This window comes from Scyliorhinus torazame, chromosome 8 (genome assembly GCF_047496885.1).
Source record: "Scyliorhinus torazame isolate Kashiwa2021f chromosome 8, sScyTor2.1, whole genome shotgun sequence".
NCBI lineage: Eukaryota > Metazoa > Chordata > Chondrichthyes > Carcharhiniformes > Scyliorhinidae > Scyliorhinus > Scyliorhinus torazame.
Window position 1 is genome coordinate 47,988,529 of NC_092714.1, and position 26,436 is coordinate 48,014,964.

General features: G+C 46.8%; 1 protein-coding gene across 3 annotated transcripts in view; it reads right to left on the reverse strand.

Moving 5' to 3' along the window:
- dcbld2 (discoidin, CUB and LCCL domain containing 2) overlaps nucleotides 1–26,436 on the reverse strand; it is a 159,493-nt gene that overhangs the window by 16,415 nt on the left and 116,642 nt on the right. For all 3 annotated transcript variants that reach the window (XM_072513521.1, XM_072513520.1, XM_072513522.1), the window contains exons 8-13: nucleotides 22,221–22,436; nucleotides 17,448–17,572; nucleotides 14,118–14,274; nucleotides 11,319–11,438; nucleotides 2,502–2,595; nucleotides 2,036–2,085 (exon numbers count right to left, since the gene is read on the reverse strand). In XM_072513521.1, coding sequence (XP_072369622.1) covers nucleotides 2,036–2,085; nucleotides 2,502–2,595; nucleotides 11,319–11,438; nucleotides 14,118–14,274; nucleotides 17,448–17,572; nucleotides 22,221–22,436 — 762 coding nt within the window. The remainder of the gene's footprint in view (nucleotides 1–2,035; nucleotides 2,086–2,501; nucleotides 2,596–11,318; nucleotides 11,439–14,117; nucleotides 14,275–17,447; nucleotides 17,573–22,220; nucleotides 22,437–26,436) is intronic.

Consider the following 26,436-nt stretch of genomic DNA (forward strand, 5'->3'; position numbering starts at 1 on the left):
CAAATTCTTTGACCTCATAGTTATAAAATGTATTGCATTAGTTTGACACCAACTTGACATTAGGTTTTGTACAGATAAAACTTTTAAACTGATTGGTAATCTCTCTTTCATCTGTAGTTCCCATTGCAATTTTTATTATTTTTTTTAAATTGCTCACTATAGGGCCCATCTTCCTCGGAGCTTTTCTGGTCTTCTTGCGTCTAAACTCCAAATATGCATTCCTAAAGGTCTTGCCTCCTCTCTCTGTACTCATTGTTGAATTCAAGGTTTATTGTACAGCGTTTGACTCAAGTTCATTGTTTCCTTTGACCACTGGGCTATAGAACATAGAACATTACAGCGCAGTACAGGCCCTTCGACCCTCGATGTTGCGCCGACCTGTGAAACCACTCTAAAGCCCATCTACACTATTCCCTTATCATCCATATGTTTATCCAATGACCATTTAAATGCCCTTAATGTTGGCGAATCCACTACTGTTGCAGGCAGGGCATTCCACGCCCTTACTACTCTCTGAATAAAGAACCTACCTATGACATCTGTCCTATATTTATCTCCCCTCAATTTAAAGCTATGTCCCCTCGTGCTAGACATCACCATCCGAGGAAAAAGGCTCTCACTGTCCACCCTAGCTAATCCTCTGATCATCTTGTATGCCTCAATTAAGTCACCTCTTAACCTTCTCTCTAACAAAAACAGCCTCAAGTCCCTCAGCCTTTCCTCATAAGATCTTCCCTCCATACCAGGCAACATCCTGGTAAATCTCCCCTGCACCCTTTCCAATGCTTCCACATCCTTCCTATAATGCGGCGACCAGAATTGCATGCAATACTCCAAATGCGGCCGCACCAGAGTTTTGTACAGCTGCAACATCACCTCATGGCTCCGAAACTCAATCCCTCTACCAATAAAAGCTAACACACCGTACGCCTTCTTAACAACCCTCTCAACCTGGGTGGCAACTTTCAGGGATCTATGTACATGGACACCGAGATCTCTCTGCTCATCCACATACCAAGAATCTTACCATTAGCCCAATACTCTGTCTTCCTGTTATTCCTTCCAAAATGAATCACCTCACACTTTTCTACATTAAACTCCATTTGCCACCTCTCAGCCCAGCTCTGCAGCTTATCTATGTCCCTCTGTAACTTGTAACATCCTTCCACACTGTCCACAACTCCACCGACTTTAGTGTAATCTGCAAATTTACTCACCCATCCTTCTACGCCCTCCTCCAGGTCATTTATAAAAATGACAAACAGCAGTGGCCCCAAAACAGATCCTTGTGGTACACCACTAGTAACTGGACTCCAGTCTGAACACTTCCCATCAACCACCACCCTTTGTCTTCTTCCAGCTAGCCAATCTCTGATCCAAACTGCTAAATCACCCAATGGAACTCTACTGCATCAGAGAGGAAAATGCAAACACATTACTCCCAGTAAACGGGTTTGCATATGTACAATGGAGCTGTTGGCTATGTAGAACAATATCCAGAAAGAATTGTTCAATCTTCCTCATACTCAAAATTAAATGAAATTATTTTCAGAAATGAACAACATTCTACAGTTTTGGAATGCACGTTTGGTGCCATCCGGTTCCTGCTTATCATTTCCTGATATACCACAATCTTTTGATGACTGCACCCTTGTTCTTTTCACCCTTCCCCTTTCCTGCTGCTGTACCCACTTACAAGTAGATACATCTATAACCTTTTCCAGTTCTGACGAAAGGTTGCCAACCTGAAATGTTAACTAAGATTTGCTGATATTTCCAACATTTTCTGTTTTTATGTCAGATTTTCAGCAACTGCAGCTATTTTGCTTTTGAAAATGTTGCACTGATTCACAGGAATGCAGCCATCTTGTAACCACTTCAGCATGAACACTGACAACGTCAATCAGACGATGGTAGATTCAGGCCTCACTGCTGACTTGAACAGCTATCTTAGGCTGGTGCAGTAATATCATACGTTTGGATGAGATGCTAAACCATGCTCCCTATCTCCCTGCTTAGATGGAGCATCACTCACCTGCTCGATCCCAATAGGGCAAGTTGTAAGGCCCCTCGACAGGCTTCTTTCTGCAATGGAAATAATTTCAGTTATCAGTTGAATGGATGGGACATAATACTTCACAGATAATGCACCTGCTGCACCAGAGAAGGAAATGCATGCACATTACCCCCAGTAAACAATTTGTGTAGTTAGAACAGGGGTTTTTAGTAACAAAGGTCCATATCCAGAAATAATTGTGACTGCCCAACCCTCCATCAAAAGTTAATAAATGATGATGAATGTAAAACATTATTTTGCTTTTTTGCGTTAAGTCAGCTTTAACTTTTTTATATCCAAAAGCATGATTTAATAGAAAAATTGAATATCATTGAATTATTGGGAATCGTATTTCAAAAGTTTAAATAAGGCTATTCATTATTTTTTCAAAAGAATATAAACTTTATTTGTGTAATCCCTGCTTCTTGGCTGACCATTTGCTCACCTGTTTCTCCAATGCCAGCCACATACAAGGACCAGTATAAGGGTAGTAAGCACCATGACTAACACAGGCACCAGGACAGCCGCCAACGCCACATCTGAAACCCATTGAAAACAGCTGCAGTTCAGCTAAAGCCAAGTACAGACCAACTTTGACAAAAAAGGATCCATTAGACCAGTAATCTCATATTTCTATGTTTAAATCTGAAATGCGAAACTAAAGAGTTTGTGTTTGCAAACACTTCTAAAGTCTCTGGCGAAAAATAACATTTATAGTCGCAAACCTTCACATCTCACTTACAGCAGAACCTTCAATAATATCAGTTGTACTTGTACCAATAATATTATACACAAACTTAGAGGTGCTTGATGATATTCTATAGTTTTGTACAAATCTATATTCTTGGCTGGATAGGCATGTGTAATCTTTTAAAAAATATATATTTTATTAAAGTTTTTCGATCAACCAGGAATTTTCCATTTTTACAACTTTGTAACAGTATATACATTGATCGTTTTTAAAATAATATATTAACTAACGGCAAGTGCCAACACAAATAAGAAACAAAAAGAAATAGTAACATTGAAAAGATAAATATGAACAGCAAATATATAACAACACACAAAAAAAACCCGAAGACCCGAATGCACCCTCCCCCCCCCCCCCCCCCCCCCGGTTGCTGCTGTTGTCTTTCCTATTTTCCCTTATCGCTCTGCGAGATAGTCGAGGAACGGTTGCCACCGCCTGGTGAACCCTTGAGCCGAACCTCTTAGTGCGTACTTTATCCGCTCCAATTTTATAAACCCTGCCATGTCATTGATCCAGGCCTCCACACCCGGGGGCTTAGCTTCTTTCCACATAAGTAGAATCCTTCGCCGGGCTACTAGGGACGCAAAGGCCAAAACATCGGCCTCTCTCGCCTCCTGCACTCCCGGCTCATCTGCAACCCCAAATATAGCCAAACCCCAGCCTGGTTCGACCTGGACCCCCACCACCTTTGAAATCACTTTTGCCACACCCACCCAGAACCCGTGCAATACCGGGCATGACCAAAACATGTGGGTGTGGTTCGCAGGGCTTCCCGCGTACCTCCCGCACCTATCCTCTACCCCAAAAAACCTGTTCAATCTTGCTCCCGTCATATGCGCCCTGTGTAGTACCTTGAATTGGATCAGGCTGAGCCTGGCACACGAGGACGAGGAATTTACCCTACTTAGGGCATCTGCCCACAGCCCCTCCTCAATCTCTTCCCCCAGCTCCTCCTCCCATTTTCCCTTCAATTCCTCTATCATCGTCTCCCCCTCATCTCTCATTTCCCTGTATATATTGGACACCTTACCGTCACCCACCCATGCGCCCGAAATCACTCTGTCCTGGATCCCTTGCGCCGGGAGCTGCGGAAATTCCCTCACCTGTTGCCTCACAAATGCCCTCACTTGCATATAACGAAATGCATTCCCAGGTGGCAACCCGTATTTTTCTGTCAGTGCTCCCAGACTCGCGAACGTCCCGTCCAAGAACAAGTCCTTCAGTTTCGCAATTCCTGCTCGCTGCCAAGATTGAAAACCCCCGTCTATCCTTCCCGGGACGAACCTGTGGTTGTTCCCTATCGGGGACCACACTGAGGCCCCCGTCACTCCCCTATGTCGTCTCCACTGCCCCCAAATCTTCAGAGTCGCCACCACCACTGGGTTTGTGGCGTACCTTTTCGGGGAGAACGGCAGCAGCGCCATCGCCAGTGCTTTTAAGCTAGTTCCCCTACAGGGCGCCATCTCCAGCCTTTTCCACGCCGCTCCTTCTTCTTCCCTCATCCACTTACATATTATCATAGAATGTTAGCGGCCCAATAATAATCACTCAGACTCGGCAGTGCCAATCCCCCTCTATCTCTACTGCGCTGCAGGAACCCCCTCTTTACCCTTGGGGTCTTTCCGGCCCACACAAAGCTCATGATGCTCCTGTCCACCTTCTTAAAAAAGGTCTTTGTAATCAGTATGGGGAGGCACTGGAACACAAAAAGAAACCTCGGGAGGACCACCATTTTAACCGCCTGCACCCTGCCCGCCAATGACAGGGGCACCATATCCCACCTCTTAAAGTCCTCCTCCATCTGCACTACCAGTCGTATCAAGTTAAGCTTATGCAAGGTTCCCCAGTCCCTGGCCACCTGGATCCCTAAATACCGGAAATCTCTTGTTACCCTCCTCAGCAGCAGCTCGTCTATTCCCCTGCCCTGTTCCCCGGGGTGCATCACAAACAGTTCACACTTCCCCATATTCAGTTTGTATCCCGAAAACTCTCCAAACTCCCTGAGTGTCTGCATTATCTCAGGCATCCCCTCCACTGGGTCCGCGACATATAACAATAGATCCTCCGCGTATAATGACACCCAATGTTCTTCTCCTCCTCTAAGTACCCCTCTCCACTTCCTAGAGCCCCTCAGCGCTATGGCCAATGGCTCAATTGCCAACGCAAACAGTAACGGGGACAGGGGGCACCCCTGTCTTGTGCCCCTATATAGTCGGAAGTAGTCGGATCGTTGCCTGTTCGTAATCACACTTGCCATCGGGGCCCCGTACAGGAGCCGAACCCATCTAATGAACCCCTCTCCAAATCCAAATCTCTTCAGCACCTCCCACAGGTAGTCCCATTCCACTCCATCAAATGCCTTCTCTGCATCCATAGCCACCACTATCTCCGCCTCCCCCTCCGGTGGGGGCATCATCATCACCCCCAACAACCTCCGTATATTTGTATTCAATTGCCTCCCTTTAACATATCCTGTTTGGTCACCATGCACCACCCCAGGGACACAGTCCTCCATCCTTGTCGCCATCACTTTGGCCAATAACTTGGCATCTACGTTCAGGAGGGAGATAGGCCTGTATGACCCGCACTGCAGCGGGTCTTTGTCTCTTTTCAGGATCAGCGATATCGTCGCCTCCGACATCGTTGGGGGTAGTGTCCCCCTTTCCTTAGCCTCATTGAAGGTTCTCATCAGGAGTGGGGCCAGCAGGTCCACGTATTTCCTATAGAATTCCACCGGGAACCCATCTGGTCCCGGGGCCTTCCCTGCCTGCATGCTCCCGATTCCTTTTACCACCTCCTCCACCTCAATCTGCGCTCCCAGACCTGTCACCTCCTGCTCCTTAACCCTCGGGAACTCCAACTGGTCTAGGAAGTGCATCATTCCCTCTTTCCCTTCCGGGGGTTGGGCCTTATACAGCCTCTCGTAGAATACCTTAAATACCCCGTTCACCCTCTCCGCTCTCTGTTCCATCCTTCCCTCCTCGTCTCTAACTCCTCCGATCTCTCTCGCCGCCCCCCTCTTCCTAAGTTGTTGGGCCAGCAGTCGGCTCGCCTTCTCTCCGTATTCATACTGTACTCCCTGTGCCTTCCTCCACTGCGTCTCCGCCTTACCCGTGGTCAACAAGTCAAAGTCCGTGTGTAGTCTCCGTCTTTCCCTGTATAGCCCTTCGTCCGGAGCCTCCGCATATTGCCTATCCACCCTCAGAATCTCCCCAATCAGTCTCTCCCTTTCTTTACCCTCTTGTTTCCCCTTATGGGCCCTTATGGAGATCAGCTCCCCTCTCACCACCGCTTTCAGCGCCTCCCAGACTACTCCCACCTGGACCTTTCCGTCATCATTGACCTCTAGGTATCTTTCAATACATCCCCTCACCCTTCCACATACACCCTCGTCCGCCAACAGTCCCATGTCCGATCTCCAAAGTGGGCGTTGCTCCTTTTCCTCACCTAGTTCCAGATCTACCCAATGTGGGGCATGATCTGAAATGGCTATAGCCGAGTACTCCGCTCCTGCCACCTTCGGGATCAGCGCCCTTCCCAGGACAAAGAAATCTATCCAGGAGAACACTTTATGGACGTGGGAGAAGAAGGAAAACTCTTTACTCCTCGGTCTAGTAAGTCTCCAGGGATCCACTCCTCCCATCTGCTCCATAAAGACCTTAAGCACCTTGGCCGCTGATGGCCTCCTCCCGGTCCTAGATCTGGACCGGTCCAGCCCTGGGTCCAGCACTGTATTGAAGCCCCCCCCCCATTACCAACTTTCCCATCTCCAGGTCCGGGATGCGCCCCAACATACGCTTCATAAAGTTTGCATCATCCCAATTCGGGGCATATACGTTCACCAGCACCACCGCTTCACCTTGCAGTCTGCCACTCACCATCACGTACCTACTCCCACCGTCCGCCACTATGTTCTTCGCCTCAAACAATACCCGTTTCCCCACCAGTATTGCCACCCCTCTATTTTTCGCATCCAAGCCCGAGTGGAATACCTGTCCCACCCATCCTTTTCTTAATCTGACCTGATCCGCCAGTTTCAGGTGCGTCTCCTGAAGCATAACCACATCCGCCTTTAGCTTCTTTAGGTGCGCAAATACCCTTGCCCTCTTAATTGGCCCATTCAACACTCTCACGTTCCACGTGATCAACCGAGTTGGGGGGCTCTTTAACCCCCCCATCGTCGACTAGCCATCCCCTTTTTTAAACCAGCTCCTCACCCGGTTCCCACGCAACCGCTTGTCCCCCAGACGGCGCCCTCCCGTCCCGACCATCCCGTAACAGCTCCCCCTTCCCCTTAGCAGCAGCAACCCAGTTAATCCCCCCCCCTCCCCCCACCCCCCGCTAGATCCCGCTCTAGCTTGATTGCACCCCCCAGATTGCTTCCCGGAGTCAGCAAACTCTGGCTGACCTCGGCTTCCCCGTTTATCCTTAGCCTCCCCTGCGTGTGAGGCCCCCTCGTCCCTACGCCCCCTTTTCCCGCCACAGTTTCCATAGCGCGGAAACAAAGCCCACGCTTCCCTCTCGGCCCCGCCCCTAATGGCGCAGCTCCCTCTCTCCTTCCCCATCCCCTTCCCCACCGGCGCCCACATTTCTTCGTGTCCCCCCCCTTCGAGGGGAAAAAATTCCCCCACCTGATTTACAATTCCTTGCCACCACCTCGCTACTTCATTCCAAACATCCTTTCCCAAATCTAGTCCAACTTCTCCTCTTGAATGAATGTCCACGCCTCCTCTGCCGTCTCGAAGTAGTGGTGTTTGCCCTGGTGTGTAACCCACAGTCTTGCCGGCTGCAACATTCCGAATTTCACTTTCTTCCTGTGGAGCACCGCCTTGGCCCGATTGAAACTCGCCCTCCTTCTCACCACCTCCGCACTTCAATCTTGGTAGACGCGGATCACCGCGTTCTCCCATCTACTGCTCCGTGTCTTCTTAGCCCATCAAAGGACCATCTCCCTGTCCTTGTAGCGGTGGACTCTCACCACTATTGCTCGCGGTATTTCCCCTGCCTTTGGTCTTCTCACGAGGACTCGATACGCTCCCTCCACTTCCAGGGGGCCCGTCGGGGCCTCAGCTCCCATTAAGGTATGGAGCATCACGCTCACGTACGCCCCAACGTCCGCTCCCTCTGCCCCTACGGGGAGACCCAAAATCCTTAAGTTCTTCCTCCTCAAGCTATTTTCCAGGGCTTCCAATCTCTCCATACACCTCTTGTGTAGCGCCTTGTGCGTCTCCGTCTTCACCACCAAGCCCTGTATCTCGTCCTCATTTTCGGCAGCCTTTGCCTTCACTCCACGGAGCTCCATCTCTTGGGTCTTTTGCGTCTCCTTCAGCCCCTCAATCGCCTGCAGCATCGGCACCAGCACCTCCTTCTTGAGCTCCTCCACACATCGCCGGAGGAACTCCTGTTGTTCCAGGCCCCATATCAACTGGGCTCCCTCAGCCGCCATCTTGTTTCTCCCTTCTCTTCTCTGCCACTGCTCCAGAGGATCCTTCACAATCTGGCCACTACTATCACTTCTTTCCATCCACACCCGGGGGGACTCCTTCCTATGTCGCCTCACACTGGGTTTAGCCTTTGAAAATTTCCGTTGGGGCTCCCGATAAGAGCCCAAAAGTCCGTTGAAACAGGAGGTGCCGAAACGTGCGACTTAGCTGGTCATCGCCGCACCCGGAAGTCAGGCATGTGTAATCTTGAGCAATGAATCATAGTGCAATACGTGTTTGTCCCTTTATAAACATGACCGGTAACACTAATTTCACATGTGCAAGTCATCCAGAAAATTCTTCCTGTTTACCTGAATCATCTTGAACGTCTCCTTCAAGCTGAACTGCTCATTCCAAATGAGTTGGGTGCACATGCAAATAACTTATTAAAAAAAATGCTGCAGATTATATGGCATAGCGACAGAATGCAACTGGGAGAAACTGAAAAGAGGATTTGAGCCTCTCAAACCTTATCCTGGTGAATATCCAGGGGCACAGAATGCTTTGGAAAATTGGGCCTGTTGTACCATTGGATAATTGGGCCTGTTGTGCCGTTGGATAAAAAGTAGGATGAAAAAACTCCAGCCAGTGCTATCAACAAGTAATGGCTAACTCTACATCTGAACTTGGTAACTGTATTGCCAACTCGGACCAATGAGAAAGCAGTTTTTTTTAACTGATTGATTTGCCTCGGTTACCATTTTACCGTGTCACAGTTGACCTTTGCACTAAAAGGTATTGAAATGCTTACCTCATCAAAGCTGTGGGTTAATAGGAGTTAAGTGAATTCTACTTGAGATTGCATGGCAATCGGGTCAGAAGGATTACTAACGGTACACGAGAGTATCTGGGAGTTAAATCGTCCCTCGTAGTTCAAGAGTTCTGCACCATAAGCTAAGGTCCTGAGGCAACACAACTTAATTCAGACAAGGAAGGACTAAATTCAATCCAATCCTTGCATGGTGCTGTGTAAACTATTCTTAGCTGCAACAGCTGACACAAATACAATAGAAAATGGTCAGGGGTTCAACATATGTGATGGCCTTCATGGCAAGAATAGCACACCAACGGTCACCGTTAGCGCTAACGACATACCACCTGGGACAATCTGTAACATATTCCATTTGGAATCGCATCCAACTATGGACAGTGAGCTTCAGGTGTGGAAGCTTAAAGGATGAAAAGAAAAATTAGAGGAAGTATGTTCAGGTTGAATGTATTATGACCACTGAATAAGTTAAATCTTCCAGGATTTCCACTGGGTTTTGGGGATTTTTTTTTTTTTTTTTTTAATTCATTTATGGGATGTGGACATTGCTGGTTAGGCCAGCATTTATTGCCCATCCCTAGTTGCCCTACAGAACTTTGTAATTCTGTTCAGTTCCATCGAAACAGAAAACCTGTGGCTTTATTTATCAGATGCAAAAGGGCTTTCTAAAAAATTCATTCTTGTTGTCCTTGAACTGAGTGGCTTGCTCGGCCATTTCAGTAGGTGGCAGTTGAGTCTGGAGTCACATGTAGGCCAGACCGGGTAAGGACGGCAGATTTCCTTCCCTGAAGGGCATTAGTGGACCAAACGGTTTTTATGACAGCCAGCAATAGTTTCATGGTCATCATTAGACTTTCAATTCCAGATTTTTATTGAATTCAAATTGCACAATGATGGGATTCAAACCCAGGACCAGAGAGCATTAGCTTGGGTCTATCGATTACCAGCCAGTGACACTACCACACCGCCACCACCTCTCTGACTGACTTGTCTCGTAATCAACACACTGATTTGATTAAATAAGACAAATGCTGAGATGGATTTCTGGATTTTTACCAGGGCTTTGAAGATACCGGGCGGGATTCTCTCAGCCCGGGACCGGGCCGGAGAATCGCTGCGACCGACGCGAATCGCACCACGCCGCCCCAACGCGATTCGCCATTGGTGCCAGCGTGGTTGGCACTGCGCGGTCGGGGGGCCACTCTACGCGTCCCACCCCCCCCCCCCCCCCCACCGATTCTCAGCCCGGGATGGGCCGAGCGGCCGTAACAAAACACCCGAGTCCCACCAGCGCTGTCCACGTGTGGTCTTACCCGGAGGGACCTCGGCGTGGAAGGGTCTGGGGGCGGTCTGGTGGGGGGGGGGGGCGGGACCCCAGGGGGTTCGGGTGGGGCTCTGCTGTGGCCTGGCCCGCGATCGCAGCCCACCAATCGGCGGGCCGGCCTCTCGGGCTGGGGGCCTCCTTTCTTCCGCGCCGGCCCCTGTAGCCCTACGCTATGTTGCGTCGGGGCCGGCGCAGAGAAGGGAGCCACTGCGCATGCGTGCTTTGGCACCGGTCCCACTGCGCATTGGCAGCAGTGCCACTGCGCATGCGCGGACCCCGTGGCGTCCAGTTGACGCCGGGATCAGCAGCTGGAGCGGCGTGGGTCGCTCCAGTGCCGTGCTGGCCCCCTCTAGGGGTCAGAATTGCTGATCCCGAGGCCACATTGACGTCGTTGAGAAACCCAACGGAGTTACACCGGCATCAACACTTAGCCTCAGGTTCAGAGAATCCCCCCCCCCCCATTCCAGAATTTCACCCATTTTTCTGTGAAAATTGAAAACTAGCAGCCTCGCTCCAATTGTATTGGATTGCACTGTCCCGCTATACACTGTCAAGCTGTAGGTTTTAAAGCCCCTTGTTCTAATTCTATCAGCTGACTTAATTAAGAATAAGCTTTACACATTACCGTACATATTAGTGATTCTCACACCATTTGTTCACCAATTAAACTGAGAACTTATGCCAGGGAGTTGAAGGAGTCATAACAGTTACAGACATGCCTTACTGATCACAGCTCTAATAATGCTGTTATTGCCGTTATCTCATTTTTCAAGTTTAATTGGTTTGCATCTGAAAAGATAACTTTATTTTTCTATTAATATTTCCAGCTGGTTGCAAAACGGCCCAATCCCTGTAATATGATTGGCTAATATCAGTGTCAGAATAGCCAGCAATGTTTCAGTGAGTAGAAGACCTCACTGATGGGTTTGGCATACCTTTGGTCACCTTAGGAGTCACTGAATTGTTCATGATTTCTGCCGTATATGTAGTTGCATCAAATCTTGGAGGGATTTCTGTGCTGAGTACAGGAGGCAGCGACTGAGGTGGAGCCCGAGCTACAAAACAAATAACAGGTGATGTGAGACGAGAATTAGCCAGGAAAACATTTTAAGCATTCTGATAAGCTCTCTTTGAAGGACCAGTCTCCTCTTCTGCAAACTGGAATCAATTCTAAGGCTAAAGCTCTGTGCCTTTTCCCCTAGAGAATCAAGTAACCAACAATATTGAATCATAGACTCAACCATACAGGCAAATGTGAGGACGCTTCCTGCAGTACTGCTTGCAAATGTCTGTGTCTGGGAACAGATGAGAGTAAAGAACCTGAATGTAGAAGAACTGGGCGCACCCACAGCATTTGCTTCAGACGGGAACACTGTCGGAGAGGCCCAGATAATCTGCAGGGGGCAAGGGTGAAGGTATCTGGGACAGTTTTATTTATTCGTTCATGAGATATGGGCATCACTGTCTAGGCCAGCATTTGTTGTCCATCCCTAATTGCCCTTGAGGTGCTGATGGTGAGCCGCTTCTTGAAGCGCCGCAGTCAGTGTAGGTACACCCATGGTGCTGCTACGGAGGGAGTTCCAGCAATTTGACCCAGTGACAGTGAACCATGTCATCCCAAGTCAGGATGGTGTGTGGCTTGGAGGGGAACTTGCAAGTGTTGGTGTATCTGCTGCCCTTGTCCTTCGAGGTGGTAGAGGTCGTGGTTTGGAAGGTGTGTGGAAGGGACCTTGGTGAGTCGTTGATATGTGCCTTCTTGGAATCTTTCCTGCTGACTCCGCCAAAGCTTATAAAGTTTGTGTAACGGTTCTCACAGTTCAATATCAATGATCTGTGCCACAGGAAGGACACCTGGGGGACTCTGGACGATGGGTGTGCACCACCGGCATGCATGGTGCTGGCTGACTTCTTTTAAAACATGCTCATTCTCTTCAAGGGTCCAGGTTTCGATCCCAATCAGGACCCCTCAAGTAGCCCCATGGTTGCCGTACCAAGAGTACACCTGCTGATCGGATGAGTGATCCGGACTTTGGTAGTTTCTGAGCCTCCATCCTCGTACATTGATAGCTATGTTTGGAGCGGGTGGAGGTTTTGCACCTAATAGGCTATCACAGAATGCACAATTTAAAGCTGGTTCTGCTGCATCCAGTTCTAGTCCAATTATCACATACTCCTGCCAGTTAGAGCAGAAGCAAATTACGGAAGCTGATTGTTGAATGTTGTCACATATGACATTTACAATCAGCATTGCAAAGCTGTTTTGCAACATTTTCTACAAATGGCTTTTCTCTTTCCCATTCAGCATTTGCAGAAAGATGTACTTCAGCAAGACTTGGAGAATAGAAAGCTGGTATAATAATAGTTCCTAATTTTCTTCACGTTGGTTCCCAAATGACATCCCATGGTCGAGAAGTTAATGAAGCAATTTGTGCTACTCAGGCATTGAATAATTCAAATTTGATACACGTCTTTCAGAAATTATCTGAAAGGACATGTTGTTGTCCTTGTTGTGGTGGCACAGTGGTTTGCACTGCTGCCTCACAGTGCTAGGGAGTCGGGTAGAATTAGGCCTTTGGTGACTGTCAGCATGGAGTTTGTACGGTCTCCAGTGTCTGCGCGGGTTTCCTTCGGGTGCTCCGGTTTCCGCCCACAGTCCCAAGATGTGCAGGTTAGGTGGGGTTACGGGCATAGGGTGCGGGAGTGGGCCTAGGTCAGGTGCTCTTTCAGAGGTTCGGTGCAGTCTCGATGGGCCAAATGGCCTCCCTTTACACTGTATGAATTCTATCGTAACAAGCTTGGATTCATTGGATCTAAGGTTTGACCCTTTTGCTCGAGTCAGTTCTGGGTCCGTGTAGACTAACTGGTAGAGACTGACTGCTATGTTGAATCAACAACGATGTATGATGTGCGGGGCAGCATGATGGTGGGCGCAGTGGTTAGCATTGCTGTCTCATGGCACCAAGGACCTGGGTTTGATCCCGGTTACAGGTCACTGTCCGTGTGGAGTTTGCACATTCACCCCATGTCTGCGTAGGTCTCACCCCCACAACCCAAAAATGTGCAGGGTAGGTCAATTATATAGAATTTACAGTGCAGAAGGAGGCCATTCGGCTCATCGATTGGCCATGCTAAATTGCCCCTTAATTGGGGAAAAAGAATTGGGTACTCTAAATTTATTTTTGAAAAAACATATCATGTGACTATCTTGATGGTAGATGGTGAACTAAATGGACCTTATTCTTTAGTTGTCTAACAGTTACAGCCTGCATCAGACAAGTATAGAAATCCGATAAAAAGGATCAGCGACTCAGTCTCCTCCTTCTGCATATTTTCCTGAGCGCCATTTCAGTTGAAACTGGTTCACCTCAGTCAACTACAACACACTTTTTCAAATGAGCATGAAACTTAATGTTAAATTAAATCATAAACTACGAGCCTAACTCTTTAAAGATGGGATACTGTATCTGGGTTTCAGATGAACAAAAATTAGAATTTTAGCAATTTCACTCAGAAGAGTGTTGCCTCAATCTTAACCCTAAAAAAGATCCTACCATGGAACTAAGAAAGTTTAAGAAAAAATATTCTTTCAAGGGATGGGAGCACCTCTGGTTATCAACAAGGTTAGCACTTGTTGCTTATCCCTAACTGCCCTCAGTAAGGTGGCACATCACCACATTCCTGAATCACTGCAGTTCCATTGCAATTTGCCACCAAATATGTTGTGGAAATCTTACCCAATGAAGGCTGGAATGGCTGACAACCCAACAGCTCTACCTTCAGTGCCGCCTTCTGGTGCCACTGTACTGGATTAATCTGGATGTAACGAGCAAGAATGGGTGGGATGAAGTTGTTCCGAACTTCCTGAAAATTGTTAGAATTTCCTTGGAATATCTGAGAAAATAAAAAAATGGACCAGAATTTTTCTTTCTTCATGACAGCCATTTGTTTTCTTCAAAAAATGATTTTGTTTATTATTTCCCCCTTTTACGTTTGTTCATCTTGACATCATCATATTACAATTGAAAAGAACAAAGGAAGATTGGAGGTGGGGTAACAGGGCAAGAATGAGCCTAAGTGACTTACCTGTTGTAATGTTTCTTTATGCACCCAGTAGGAAACATCTGGTTTTCATTCAACATCACTATTAAAACATGTCTGAAATGTAAGCTTGACTGTGGATGTTGCCCAGAGAAGTGACGATCACTTTAAAGCGAAACAGGAGATAATTCTTTTGTACACCTCTCCAATCTGGCCAAAGACAGAGCCAAACACTGGGTGGAATTTAACGCTCACAGTGATGGGCACATAGAATGGCTGGAGAACCAGCAGCAACACTGTCACAGCCATTCCACCCCTCCCGGCCCCGATTTAGTACCACCCAAGCATCTACCTGGTTGGGTTTGGGAGTCCTCATTGTGCCCACCTCTTGAGATTAGCCGACCAATCAAAAGCTGGCAGTTCTCCCAGAATTGGCAGTACCACCGGTACAGCGGGCTGTAGGATTGGTGCTGAAGCAAAGCTAAGGGTGGTAGGCTTACAGAGTAGGCTCCAGTGATGCAAGGGAAGAGGATCAATAATTAGGGCAGACGGGGTGTCTCTGGCGATTCATTCCATCGGGCATGGGCTGCCCAAGTAGGATGGACTTCCCCCAACCAGCCCTGGGACCTTCCAAAGTTAACCTGAAGCCCGCAACCCACATAGTGTGGTCGCTGACTAGTGGTAGTTGAATATCAGCAGCGACAGGAGGAGGAGGCCCTTAGGGTGCTATTTAGATAGATATAGATATAGAATTTACAGTGCAGGAAGCGGCCATATGGCTCGAGTCTGCACCGGCTCTTGGAAAGAGCACCCTACCCAAGCTCACACCTCCACCCTGTTCCTATAACCCAGTAACCCCACCCAACACTAAGGGCAATTTAGCATGGCCAATCCACCTAACCTGCACATCTTATGATTGAGTGGGGAAACCGGAGCACTCGGAGGAAACTCACGCACACACGGGGAGAACGTGCAGACTCCGCACAGACAGTGACCCAAGCCGGGAATCGAACCTGGTACCCTGGCGCTGTGAAGCAATTGTGCTAACCACAATGCTACTGTGCTGCCCTCAGGCCTTTAAGGGCCTAAATTAGTTTCTGGTTGGGAAGACCATCTGAAGCCCTCCCATGTGGACTTAATTTGGGGACGTGGAAGGGAGGAGTCAGGAACGCCCACTTCTGGTGAGAATAAAATTCCACCCATATAGTCAGTAAGGGTCAGGCAGGAATCTTTTAAGCTGCTTTAGTTTACAAGCAGTTAATATACACAAATCTCACCCTGATTCAACTAACTACTGAAGCTTCCTCGAGTGTAATAAGGAAACACATTTTTCTCACATTATTCCTATTAACAGGCTCACCAAATTTACTTGGCCAACTGATTTTGAGTGGCTCTGAATTTCAGATGAGTAAGTGTTGCCTCTTTGGGCCTGCTTATCGCTGAGAATGTCCATCTTACTTCTTCGCCATTCAGTATTTTGCTTGTCAATAAAGTAAGCTAGTGTCCCTCACCATTTAAGATTTTGTTTAAAGAAACAATCGCCTGTTCTTCCTGAAATCAATCTGGGCCATCCTCGTGTAAATGGTGGACACAGGGGGATGCAGAAAAACAAGAGGCAGTATGTGGCAGTCATGCAAAAACAAAGAAAGAAAGAGAGTGGATGACAGAGCGAGATAAAATGTATTAGAGAATGCGGGTCAAGAAGTGACCACTGCTGGAAGAGAGAAACAGGTGTAACGTTTTGAAGCTCTGTACCATCTTTGGGACCACAAACACATTGGGTGGCTAGCCATAGGTTGTGATGCAATTTTTGGCCAATGCACAAACTTTGGTAAAAAATTGCCCTACACACAATACAGGTAAATATATTTCTTGTGTATATTTACTTAACACACATTGTCCATCATTCAGTGCAAAACCTTGTAGTGGTTTCTCTTTACTAGAGTTTGGAAGTCTCGCATGAATTTATCAGACGCATCACATCTTAATGCATCTTCTCGGCTTTTGTCCAGCACTTTCAAGTGACAATTCGATTTCACCTCGGACGAGAGATACCAGACCCACTTCTACTCGCCACCTAGAACATGCTTGGTTGCTGTTTGACCATTGCCATGACACGCCCTGTCGGAGCTTCTCGTTAATGGATGAATTTGCTTCTTACCTGAAGCAGTTATTCTGATTGGTCTCACCACCTACCATACAGTTCATTGGTGTTTCTATGGTGCTATTTTCACTAGTTACACAACACTTTAATAGATAACCAATAAACAGTAACAAATAACAATCAAAGAGACACTTCACACTCTTGTTACAAACAAATTCACAAGGTTAACCCATGTGTGCATATGCTGTGCAAATAGGAATAATGCGATCACACACCCAAAAAGTATTTATAATCCCATATTATTTATTTACAAATCAAAAATGCAACTCCAACATCCGATTTCAAATTAGCCATGTGGCTAGTTGTTAATTTATTGGGCAAAAGTGACTTGTCAGAAAATCACAGGCTTCATGCCTTGTGATTTCCCCCCTCCCATTAATGGTTGGAGAAATTGCAGTCAAAGCACTTGTGACTTGCTAGTAAGTCATCTCCCAAAATCAAAACCCCATTGGATTTTAGAGAGTCCCACCCATTGTTTTCATACACGCAAAGCCACAGGAACATGCCAACAAACCCATTACCGGTGGAAAGTAGTGAGAGTTAATACTTCAAAATAACCTTATTGTTCCTGCGCACTTATGAATGTAACTTTAATGACTCTATGTTTTCATAACTTTTAAAATGTGAAGTACATTTTACAACATATTTTAAATACGTAGAACATAAAGTCACGTGATATTGCTCTCAAATTCAATTCTGATAGCACTTTTATTATCGAGGCATCCTAATGTCTATTAGCCAGCAAATAGAATGAATAATCAACTATTGCATAGGTGCAAATATCATTAAGACTCAGTGCAGTGGGGTTATATAGAATTTAGAACTTTGCTTTACAAACAGTAACTCACTTTAGTGTACTAACCATGTCCAGGTCACTGTTGGCTTCTTTATATACCTTCCAATCCTGACTATCATGACGGGAGAGGATTCTGTATGCAGAGACATAGAAAGAATATTCGCCCAGGGTGGAACCTGTGGTAATTATACCTGCGGACAGAAACAATATAAGCAGACACTAACTTAAGGATCTAACAGGCGGAGTCAGCTTATGAGAGTCAGCTAGTCTAACGCCATCATTATTTTGTACTGGCTTGCTGCAAAGCCAGCTCGCAGAACATCCAATCATTTACCATTACTGCCTTAATTTTTTTTAAACGCATTTTATTACAAACTTGTATCAAAGTAGGTACAGCAAATAAACACCCCGGGAACCATACTTCCCAACAATCAGCTATACAGTTTGTACAGATTTTTCTCCTTTTTCACCCCCCCCCCCCCCCCCCCCCCCCACACACACACACACCCCTGCGACGAACAGCTCCTCAAACACGGACACAAACATCCCCCATCTTTTCTCAAACACCCCTGCTGAGCCCCTTAACTCATACTTTATCTTCTCTAGCCACAGGAAGTCATACAGGTCACCCAACCATGCTGCTACCCCCGGTGGCGATGCCGACCGCCACTCCAGCAAAATTCGTCGCCGTGCAATCAGTGAGGCGAAGGCCATGACATCGGCCTTCCTCCTCTCCATGAGCTCCGGCTTCTCCGAAACCCTAAATATCGCCACCAAAGGGTCCGGGTCCACCTTCTCCTCCACTATCCTGGCTAAGGCCGCAAACACTCCCACCCAGAATTTTCCCAATTTTTCGCAACCTCAAAACATGTGCGCGTGATTCGCTGGCCCCCGCCCACACCTCTCACACTCATCTGCTATCCCCTGAAAGAACCCACTCATTTTCACCCGAGTCATATGCACCTTGTGCACCACCTTAAATTGTATCAGGCTCATCCTTGCACAAGACGACGTCCCGTTTACCCTTCGCAGTGCCTCACTCCATACTCCCCAATTTATCTCCATTCCCAACTCCGCTTCGCATTTCTCCTTGATCTTCACCAACCATTATTGTCTTAATGCCTTTATCCACTACTGGAAACTTGAGGAAAATGATGGAATATTCTCTACTTGCCTGGATGAGTGCAGCTCCAACAGGACTCAAGAAGCTCAATACCAACCAAGACAAAGCAGCCCCCACTTGATTGGTACCTCATCCATCACCTTAAGCATTCACTCTCTCCATCGCTGCCTCACAGTGGCAGCAGTGTGTACGATCCACAAGATGCACTTTAGGAACTCACCAAGGCTACTGCGACAGCACCTTCCAAACGCACAGAAACTACGATGTAGAGATGCCGCTGTTGGACTGGGGGTGGGCACAGTACGGAATCTTACAACACCCGGTTAAAGTCCAACAGGTTTGTTTTGAATCACTAGCTTTTGGAGCACTGCTCCTTCCTCAGGTGAATGAAGAGGTGGATTTCAGAAACACATATATAGACAAAGTCAATGATGCAAGACGATACTTTGAATGCGAGTCTTTGCAGGTAATTAAGCCTTCACAGGTCCAGATGGAGCGACTGGAGAGAGGGGTAACCCCAGGTTAAAGAGGTGTGAATTGTCTCAAGCCAGGACAGTAGGTAGGATTTTGCAAGCCCAGGCCAGGTGGTGGGGGGTGAATGTAATGCGACATGAATCCAAGATCCTGGTTGAGGCCGTACTCATGTGTGCGGAACTTGGCTATCAGTTCACAGGATAAAGAGGTGTGAATTGTCTCAAGCCAGGACAGTTGGTAGGATTTTGCAAGCCAAGTTCCGCACACATGAGTACGGCCTCAACTAGGACCTTGCATTCATGTCGCATTACATTCACCCCCCACCAACTGTCCTGGCTTGCAACAATTCACACCTCTTTAACCTGGGATTACCCCTCTCTCCAGTCGCTCTGTCTAGACCTGTAAAGACTTAATTACCTGCAAAGACTCGCATTCAAAGTATCGTCTTGCATCACTGACTTTGTCTATATAAGTGTTTCTGGAACCCACCTCTTCATTCACGTGAGGAAGGAGCTGCGCTCCGAAAGCTAGTGATTTGAAACAAACCTGTTGGACTTTAACCTGGTGTTGGAAGACTGCTTACTGTGCCCACAGAAACTGCCGCCTAGAACAAGGGCAGTAGGCGCATGGAAACACCACTACCTCCAAGTACCCCATCAGGTCACGATCCTTTTGATTTGGGACTGTGCTTCACTGTCACTGGGTCAAAATTCTGTAACTCTCTCCTTAACAGCACTGTGGGTGCACTGACACCACACAGACTGCAGTGGTTCAAAAAGGCAGTTCATCGCCACCTTCACAAGGGCAATTAGGGATGAGAAATAATTGCTGGCCTTAAGGTGGTACAACCCAGAAATTAATGAAAAAACACATTGAATTTCAGGCAATGGTCAGCTCCTACACCATTACATTACGTGCTAGAAATGTTTATTGTTAAGCAACTTGCATATTTGATCATAACCAATCTTGTGGCGCTTTTAGATTGCTGTCTGTTGCAGTTTGTAAAGAGATTTAGGAAATTTTGATCCTTGTGCATACAGCAATATTCTGTAAATATCTATATTCCCATCAGGTTTGATAAAACCAAAGGCAATATGCAAGTATTTTCAATCAGTTGAGTTTACTCAAACCCTCTCCTCTTGCCTCAACGTTGAGTGTCACTACAACAGTGACTACACTTCCAAAGCATTCAAATGACCTGTAGGTGCTTTGGGAGGCCCCAAGGTTGTGAAACATGTTATCTAATTGAAAATCTTTCATACCTTCAGTCATCTAGCCTCAGATACTCCAAATTCCCTCAACATCTTTAAGAACCTCCTTAAAAAACAACCTTTCTTTGACTCAAGCTTTTGAATCACTTCCACATTTATTTGTTTCCCTATTACTTTATTAAGGGCCTTTGTGTGTTTTTCGATGTTGATGCAAGTTGTTCAGTTGATAACTTCATCACTAAAATGTGTGCAAATGATATCTAGCCATGTCCACCTACAGTTTCTCCTCCAAGCCACTCACCATCCTGACTTGGAAATATATCGCCCGCCATTCCTTCACTGTTGCTGGGTCAAAATCATGTAACTTCCTCCCTGTACCTTCACCACATGGACAGCAGGAGTTCCAGAACGCACCACCACCTTCTCGAGGCAATTAGGAATAGGCAACAAAATGTTGGCCTAGCCAGTTGCACCCACGTCCCAAAAAAGCATTAAAAAAAATTTCTATGCAACTCAATACCAAAACGTTGTTATTTATATAAAACCTTTCATGTATTAAATTATTCCAAGATGTTTCACAGGGACATCATCAAACAAAAATCTAACGGCCTCATTTACCATGAGCGCAAATCCTGTACCAGCCTCCCCGAACAGGCGCGGGAATGTGGCGACTAGGGGCGTTTCACAGTAACTTCATTTGAAGCCTACTTGTGACAGTAAGCGATTTTAATTTCAAATGCTGTCATGTCCATTAAATCTCTCGCGAGGCCAAAAAACGGGATTTACACTGGTGATATCTCAGAATGAGATCTTCTCTTCTCCCCCGTTGCTGTAATTGGTTCACTCCGAAAATGGGCATGATCCTGATTTGCGTGAATTAACATCACATTAGTGGGCTGGGCGGCACTACTTCTGCGCTCATTCTAACTACCCGTTCAGCCAGCGTGAAAACCAATCAAGCTGATCATGCTGGGGGTGCACGGATAAGTAGCTGCCAGGTGGTGAGGGTCATGGTCGGGCATTGCTAGGAATCCCTCTGAGCAGCTCCATTGTGGGAGTTCCCCATATCGGTTGGGGGGGGGGGGGGTGTTGTCCTTCTGCGTTTGGACGAGTTCCTTTTATTTGTGGGGTGTGGCCTTCTCCATGGAAGGGTCTCAGTGTCCGAGCAGGGAGGGGGAAGGGGGGGGGTGCGGTTCCCATGTCTGTGGGTGGAGGGGTTCGGTGCCTGTGGGAGGGGGGCTTTTATTTAAATCGGAGATCTGGGTACCCTTTAAATATGGCCCCCTGATCTCGGGATTCCCAGTGTTTCTGGCTTTCTTAGGCCCCGTCACTCCAGCTGACTGTGTAACTCTCGCTTCCCTTTTGAAATTTCACAGAGGCTGTGCAGCCTGTGAGTTTCATGTTGGCTTTCACGCCTGAGCCAACACTTTTGGGAAGATTCCGTCCTGAGTCACAAAAGGAGGTTAGGATAGGAAAGTGATAGGTTTTAAAGGTGTGTCCAAAGAAAGAGAGCGAGGCATAGAAGTGAAGAGGTTTAGACAGCATATTCCAGAACATAGGACTTTGACAGGTAGGGCATTCCCCTTTCATTCAAACTGATTAACCTACTCTCCACGATGTTGGGCAATGGCATGCCGGATATCGCCACCATATATTAACATTTCAATTAAGCTCCTGCCTATCTGAGATTGATGCATTTACTGCTGGTATTACCCGCCCACAGCAATTGTGCCCACTGCAAAGTAGGTCAGAATCTGGGGTGATAGTACTTTATCCGTTTGCAAAATCTAGCAGTGTGTATTCTCCAGAATATACCTTTTGCACCAGCAAAATATAAGGGAACTTGAATCCAGGTGTTACATTTTATAGACAGACTCTTTGCACTTGGATGAATGGCTAATGGCCACCAGATGGAGTAAATGAAGAATGTTCCACAAGGTTTTCATCAACAGGATGCTTCGCCTGAAACTTCGTACAGATCTGCACACAGAATCAACCTTTGCCAACAACATGACACTGACGTCAAGTTACCTGTTATTTTCTTCTCTTTCTTCAAGTCTATTTGTAGCCACTGGGGTTCATCAGTATGAAAAGCAGCCCAGGGTGAACCAGGCTTTTTCAGACGAGCCTTTTCTGGTCCCCAGACGTGAAATTGTCCAGAAGGGTCGTGCCACTGTAGAACTGAAGATGCGTTGATCTGGCTGTCTCCGATGACCCCAGACTCCATTCCCAATGTTCCATAGCAACCTATAAAACACATAGCAAACATCTGAAATTATCAAATTGTAACCTGCGGTGCGCGCACAAGGACTAAAGCCGCACGATTTTAATGAATGCATGAAAGGCCAAGAGCTTATATTCATATCAGATTATGGCTTTTAGTCCCAGCATTATTTCTTTTTAATTTGTTAACCCAAAATGAGCGTCATTGGCAAGGCCAGTGTTTATTACCAATTCCTAATCGCAAGGGAAGATGGTGGTCCATCTTTCTGAGTCACTGCAATCCATTTGCTATACATCCATAGCCCCACGGGAGGAGGTGGGCTGGTGGAATTCCAAAATTTTGACATAGTGACAGAGAAGGAATGTTGATCTGTTGTACGGCTATGAGGGGAACTTTGAAGTGGTGCTCCCATGCATCTGCTGCTCCTGTCCCTCTGGGTGGTAGAGCCGCAGATTTGGAAGGTGCTGTTGAAGGAGTCTTGTGGAGTGCTGCGGTGCATTGCTGCCACTGTGTGCCCATGGTGCTGAAGGGAGTGGACCTTTAAGGTGGAGAATGGGTTGGGATGTCAATCAAATGGGCTGCTTTGACTTGGGTGATGTTATGTTTCTTGAATGTTGTTTGTGGCTGCACCATCAGGAGGAGAGTTATTCACCCTCGGATTCCTAGCCTTTGACTAGCCGTTGTAGGCACGGTTTTAATATGGCTAGTCCAGTTCAGTTTCTGATCATTGATAACCCCTAGGATGTTGATGTGGGGGAGTCAGCGATGGTAGTGCCATTGAATGTCAAGGGACGATGGTTAGCCAGGAGTGAGACAGCAAAGAGTGAGTTTGGGAATTTGAATCGAGGTGGGAATTGAATTGAATTAAATTGAATCAGTAAGGCAGCTCCTTTTAAATTTCAGGAGTTTAAATTAATTTAAATTAAGCTAGTATTGTGCAGTGTAGGTTAACAAGGGCTGCCCCACCCACTCACATAACTGGTTGGCAGTTAAGTGTCAGTCACTTTAATCTACTTTGATCTAAAAGCAGGTGGGGGAGGGGAGTCAATTCAGGACAGTTTAAAAAGAGCCACTTGTAAACTCACTCCCAGTGAGTTCTCCCAGTGAGACAGAGAGAGGACAGCCAGAGTGAGACAGCAAAGAGTGAGTTTGGGAATTTGAATCGAGGTGGGAATTCAAAGCTGGGTGGGGAGGAAGTGCTTTTTGTGACTGGTAAGTAGTGTTTCTGTTTTTCTGTTTCTTTTCATTGGTATATTTATTTATTTATTTTCTTCGTTGTTTATTTATTTATTAAAATTTTTTTGGGGGGGGAAATTGAAATAGTTGAAGTTAACCGAAGGTTTAAGACATGGCAGGAGATCTCAGACCCGTGTCATGCTCCTCGTGTGCGATGTGGGAGCTCAGGGACATGTCCACTGTCCCTGGCTCCTTCACGTGCAAGAGGTGTGTCCAGTTGCAGCTCCTGTTAGACCGCTTGACGGCTCTGGAGCTGCGGATGGACTCACTTTGGAGCATCCGCGATGCTGAGGACGTCGTGGGCAGCACATTTAGCGAGTTGGTCACACCGCAGGTGAAAGGTACTGAGGGAGATAGTAAATGGGTGACCAAAAGACAGAGCAAGAGTAGGAAGGCAGTGCAGGTGTCCTCTGCGGTCATCTCCCTGCAAAACAGATATACCGCTTTGGATACTGTTGAGGGAGATGGCTCACCAGGAGAAGGCAGCAGCAGCCAGGTTCATGGCACCGTGGCTGGCTCTGCTGCGCAGCTGGGCAGGAAGAAGATTGGCAGAGCTATACTGATAGGGGACTCAATTGTAAGGGGAATAGACAGGCGGTTCTGCGGACGCAATCGAGACTCCAGGATGGTATGTTGCCTCCCTGGTGCAAGGGTCAAGGATGTCTCGGAGCCGCTGCAGGACATTCTGGGGGGGGGGGGGGGGGGGGGGGGTGAACAGCCAGCTGTCGTGGTGCACATAGGCACCAACGATATAGGTAAAAAACGGGACGAGGTCCTACAAGCTGAATTTAGGGAGCTAGGAGTTAAACTAAAAAGTAGGACCTCAAAGGTAGTAATCTCAGGATTGCTACCAGTGCCACGAGCTAGTCAGAGTAGGAATGTCAGGATAGAGAGGATGAATACGTGGCTCGAGAGATGATGCAAGAGGGAGGGATTCAAATTCCTGGGACATTGGAACCGGTTCTGGGGGAGGTGGGACCAGTACAAACCGGACGGTTCTGCACCTGGGCAGGACTGGAACCGATGTCCTAGGGGGGGGGTGTTTGCTGGAGCTGTTGGGGAGAGTTTAAACTAATGTGGCAGGGGGATGGGAAACGATGCAGGAAGTTGGAAGGTAGTAAAACAGGGACAGAAATAAAAGGCAGTAAGAGGGAAAGTGTAAGGCAGAGAAGCCATAGTCAAAAAATCAAAAAGGGCGACAGTGACTGAGGGGAGCTCAGTGAATAGGACCAGGAATACTAAAAGAAATAAAACGGGAAGTGAAAACATTAATGGTAAGCGACGCGGCAGGTTGTTACAGGAAGATATGGGTTCAATGACAAGGAAAATTAGGAGAAAGGTTACGAGGAAATATAACTTAGGAGAGGTTACTGATCGAGGTGTTAAGATTAAGAACAGAGGTAAAAAAGCCAACATAAGTGTACTTTACCTGAATGCTCGTAGTATTCGGAATAAGGTAAATGAGTTGATGGCGCAAATCATCGTGAATGACTATGATTTAGTGGCCATTACTGAAACATGGTTAAAGGATGGTCACGACTGGGAGTTAAATATCCGAGGGTATCAAACTTTTCAGAAGGACAGAGTGGATGGTAAGGGAGGTGGTGTAGCTCTGTTATTTAAGGATGACATCCGGGCAACAGTAAGGGATGACATCGGTGCGATGGAGGATAAGGTTGAATCCATTTGGGTGGAAATCAGGAATAGTAAGGCGAAAAAGTCACTGATAGGAGTAATCTATAGGCCACCAAATAGTAACATTATGGTGGGGCAGGCAATAAACAAAGAAATAACAGATGCATGTAGAAATGGTACAGCAGTTATCATGGGAGATTTTAATCTACATGTTGATTGGTTTAACCAGGTCGGTCAAGGCAGCCTTGAGGAGGAGTTTATAGAATGTATCCGCGATAGTTTCCTCAAACAGTATGTAATGGAACCTACGAGGGAACAAGCGGTCCTAGATCTGGTCCTGTGTAATGAGACAGGATTGATTCAGGATCTCATAGTTAGGGATCCTCTCGGAAGGAGCGATCACAATATGGTGGAATTTAAAATACAGATGGAGGGTGAGAAGGTAAAATCAAGCACTAGTGTTTTGTGCTTAAACAAAGGAGATTACAATGGGATGAGAGAAGAACTAGCTAAGGTAGACTGGGAGCAAAGACTTTATGGTGAAACAGTTGAGGAACAGTGGAGAACCTTCCAAGTGATTTTTCACAGTGCCCAGCAAAGGTTTATACCAACAAAAAGGAAGGACGGTAAAAAGAGGGAAAATCGACCGTGGATATCTAAGGAAATAAGGGAGAGTATCAAATTGAAGGAAAAAACATACAAAGTAGCAAAGATCAGTGGGAGACTAGAGGACTGGGAAATCTTTAGGGGGCAACAGAAAGCTCCTAAAAAAGCTATAAAGAAGAGTAAGATAGATTATGAGAGTAAACTTGCTCAGAATATAAAAACAGATAGTAAAAGTTTCTACAAATACATAAAACAAAAAAGAGTGGCTAAGGTAAATATTGGTCCTTTTGAGGATGAGAAGGGAGATTTAATAATGGGAGATGAGGAAATGGCTGAGGAACTGAACAGGTTTTTTGGGTCGGTCTTCACAGTGGAAGACACAAATAACATGCCAGTGACTGATGGAAATGAGGCTATGACAGGTAAGGACCTTGAGAGGATTGTTATCACCAAGGAGGTAGTGATGGGCAAGCTAATGGGGCTAAAGGTAGACAAGTCTCCTGGACCTGATGGAATGCATCCCAGAGTGCTAAAAGAGATGGCTAG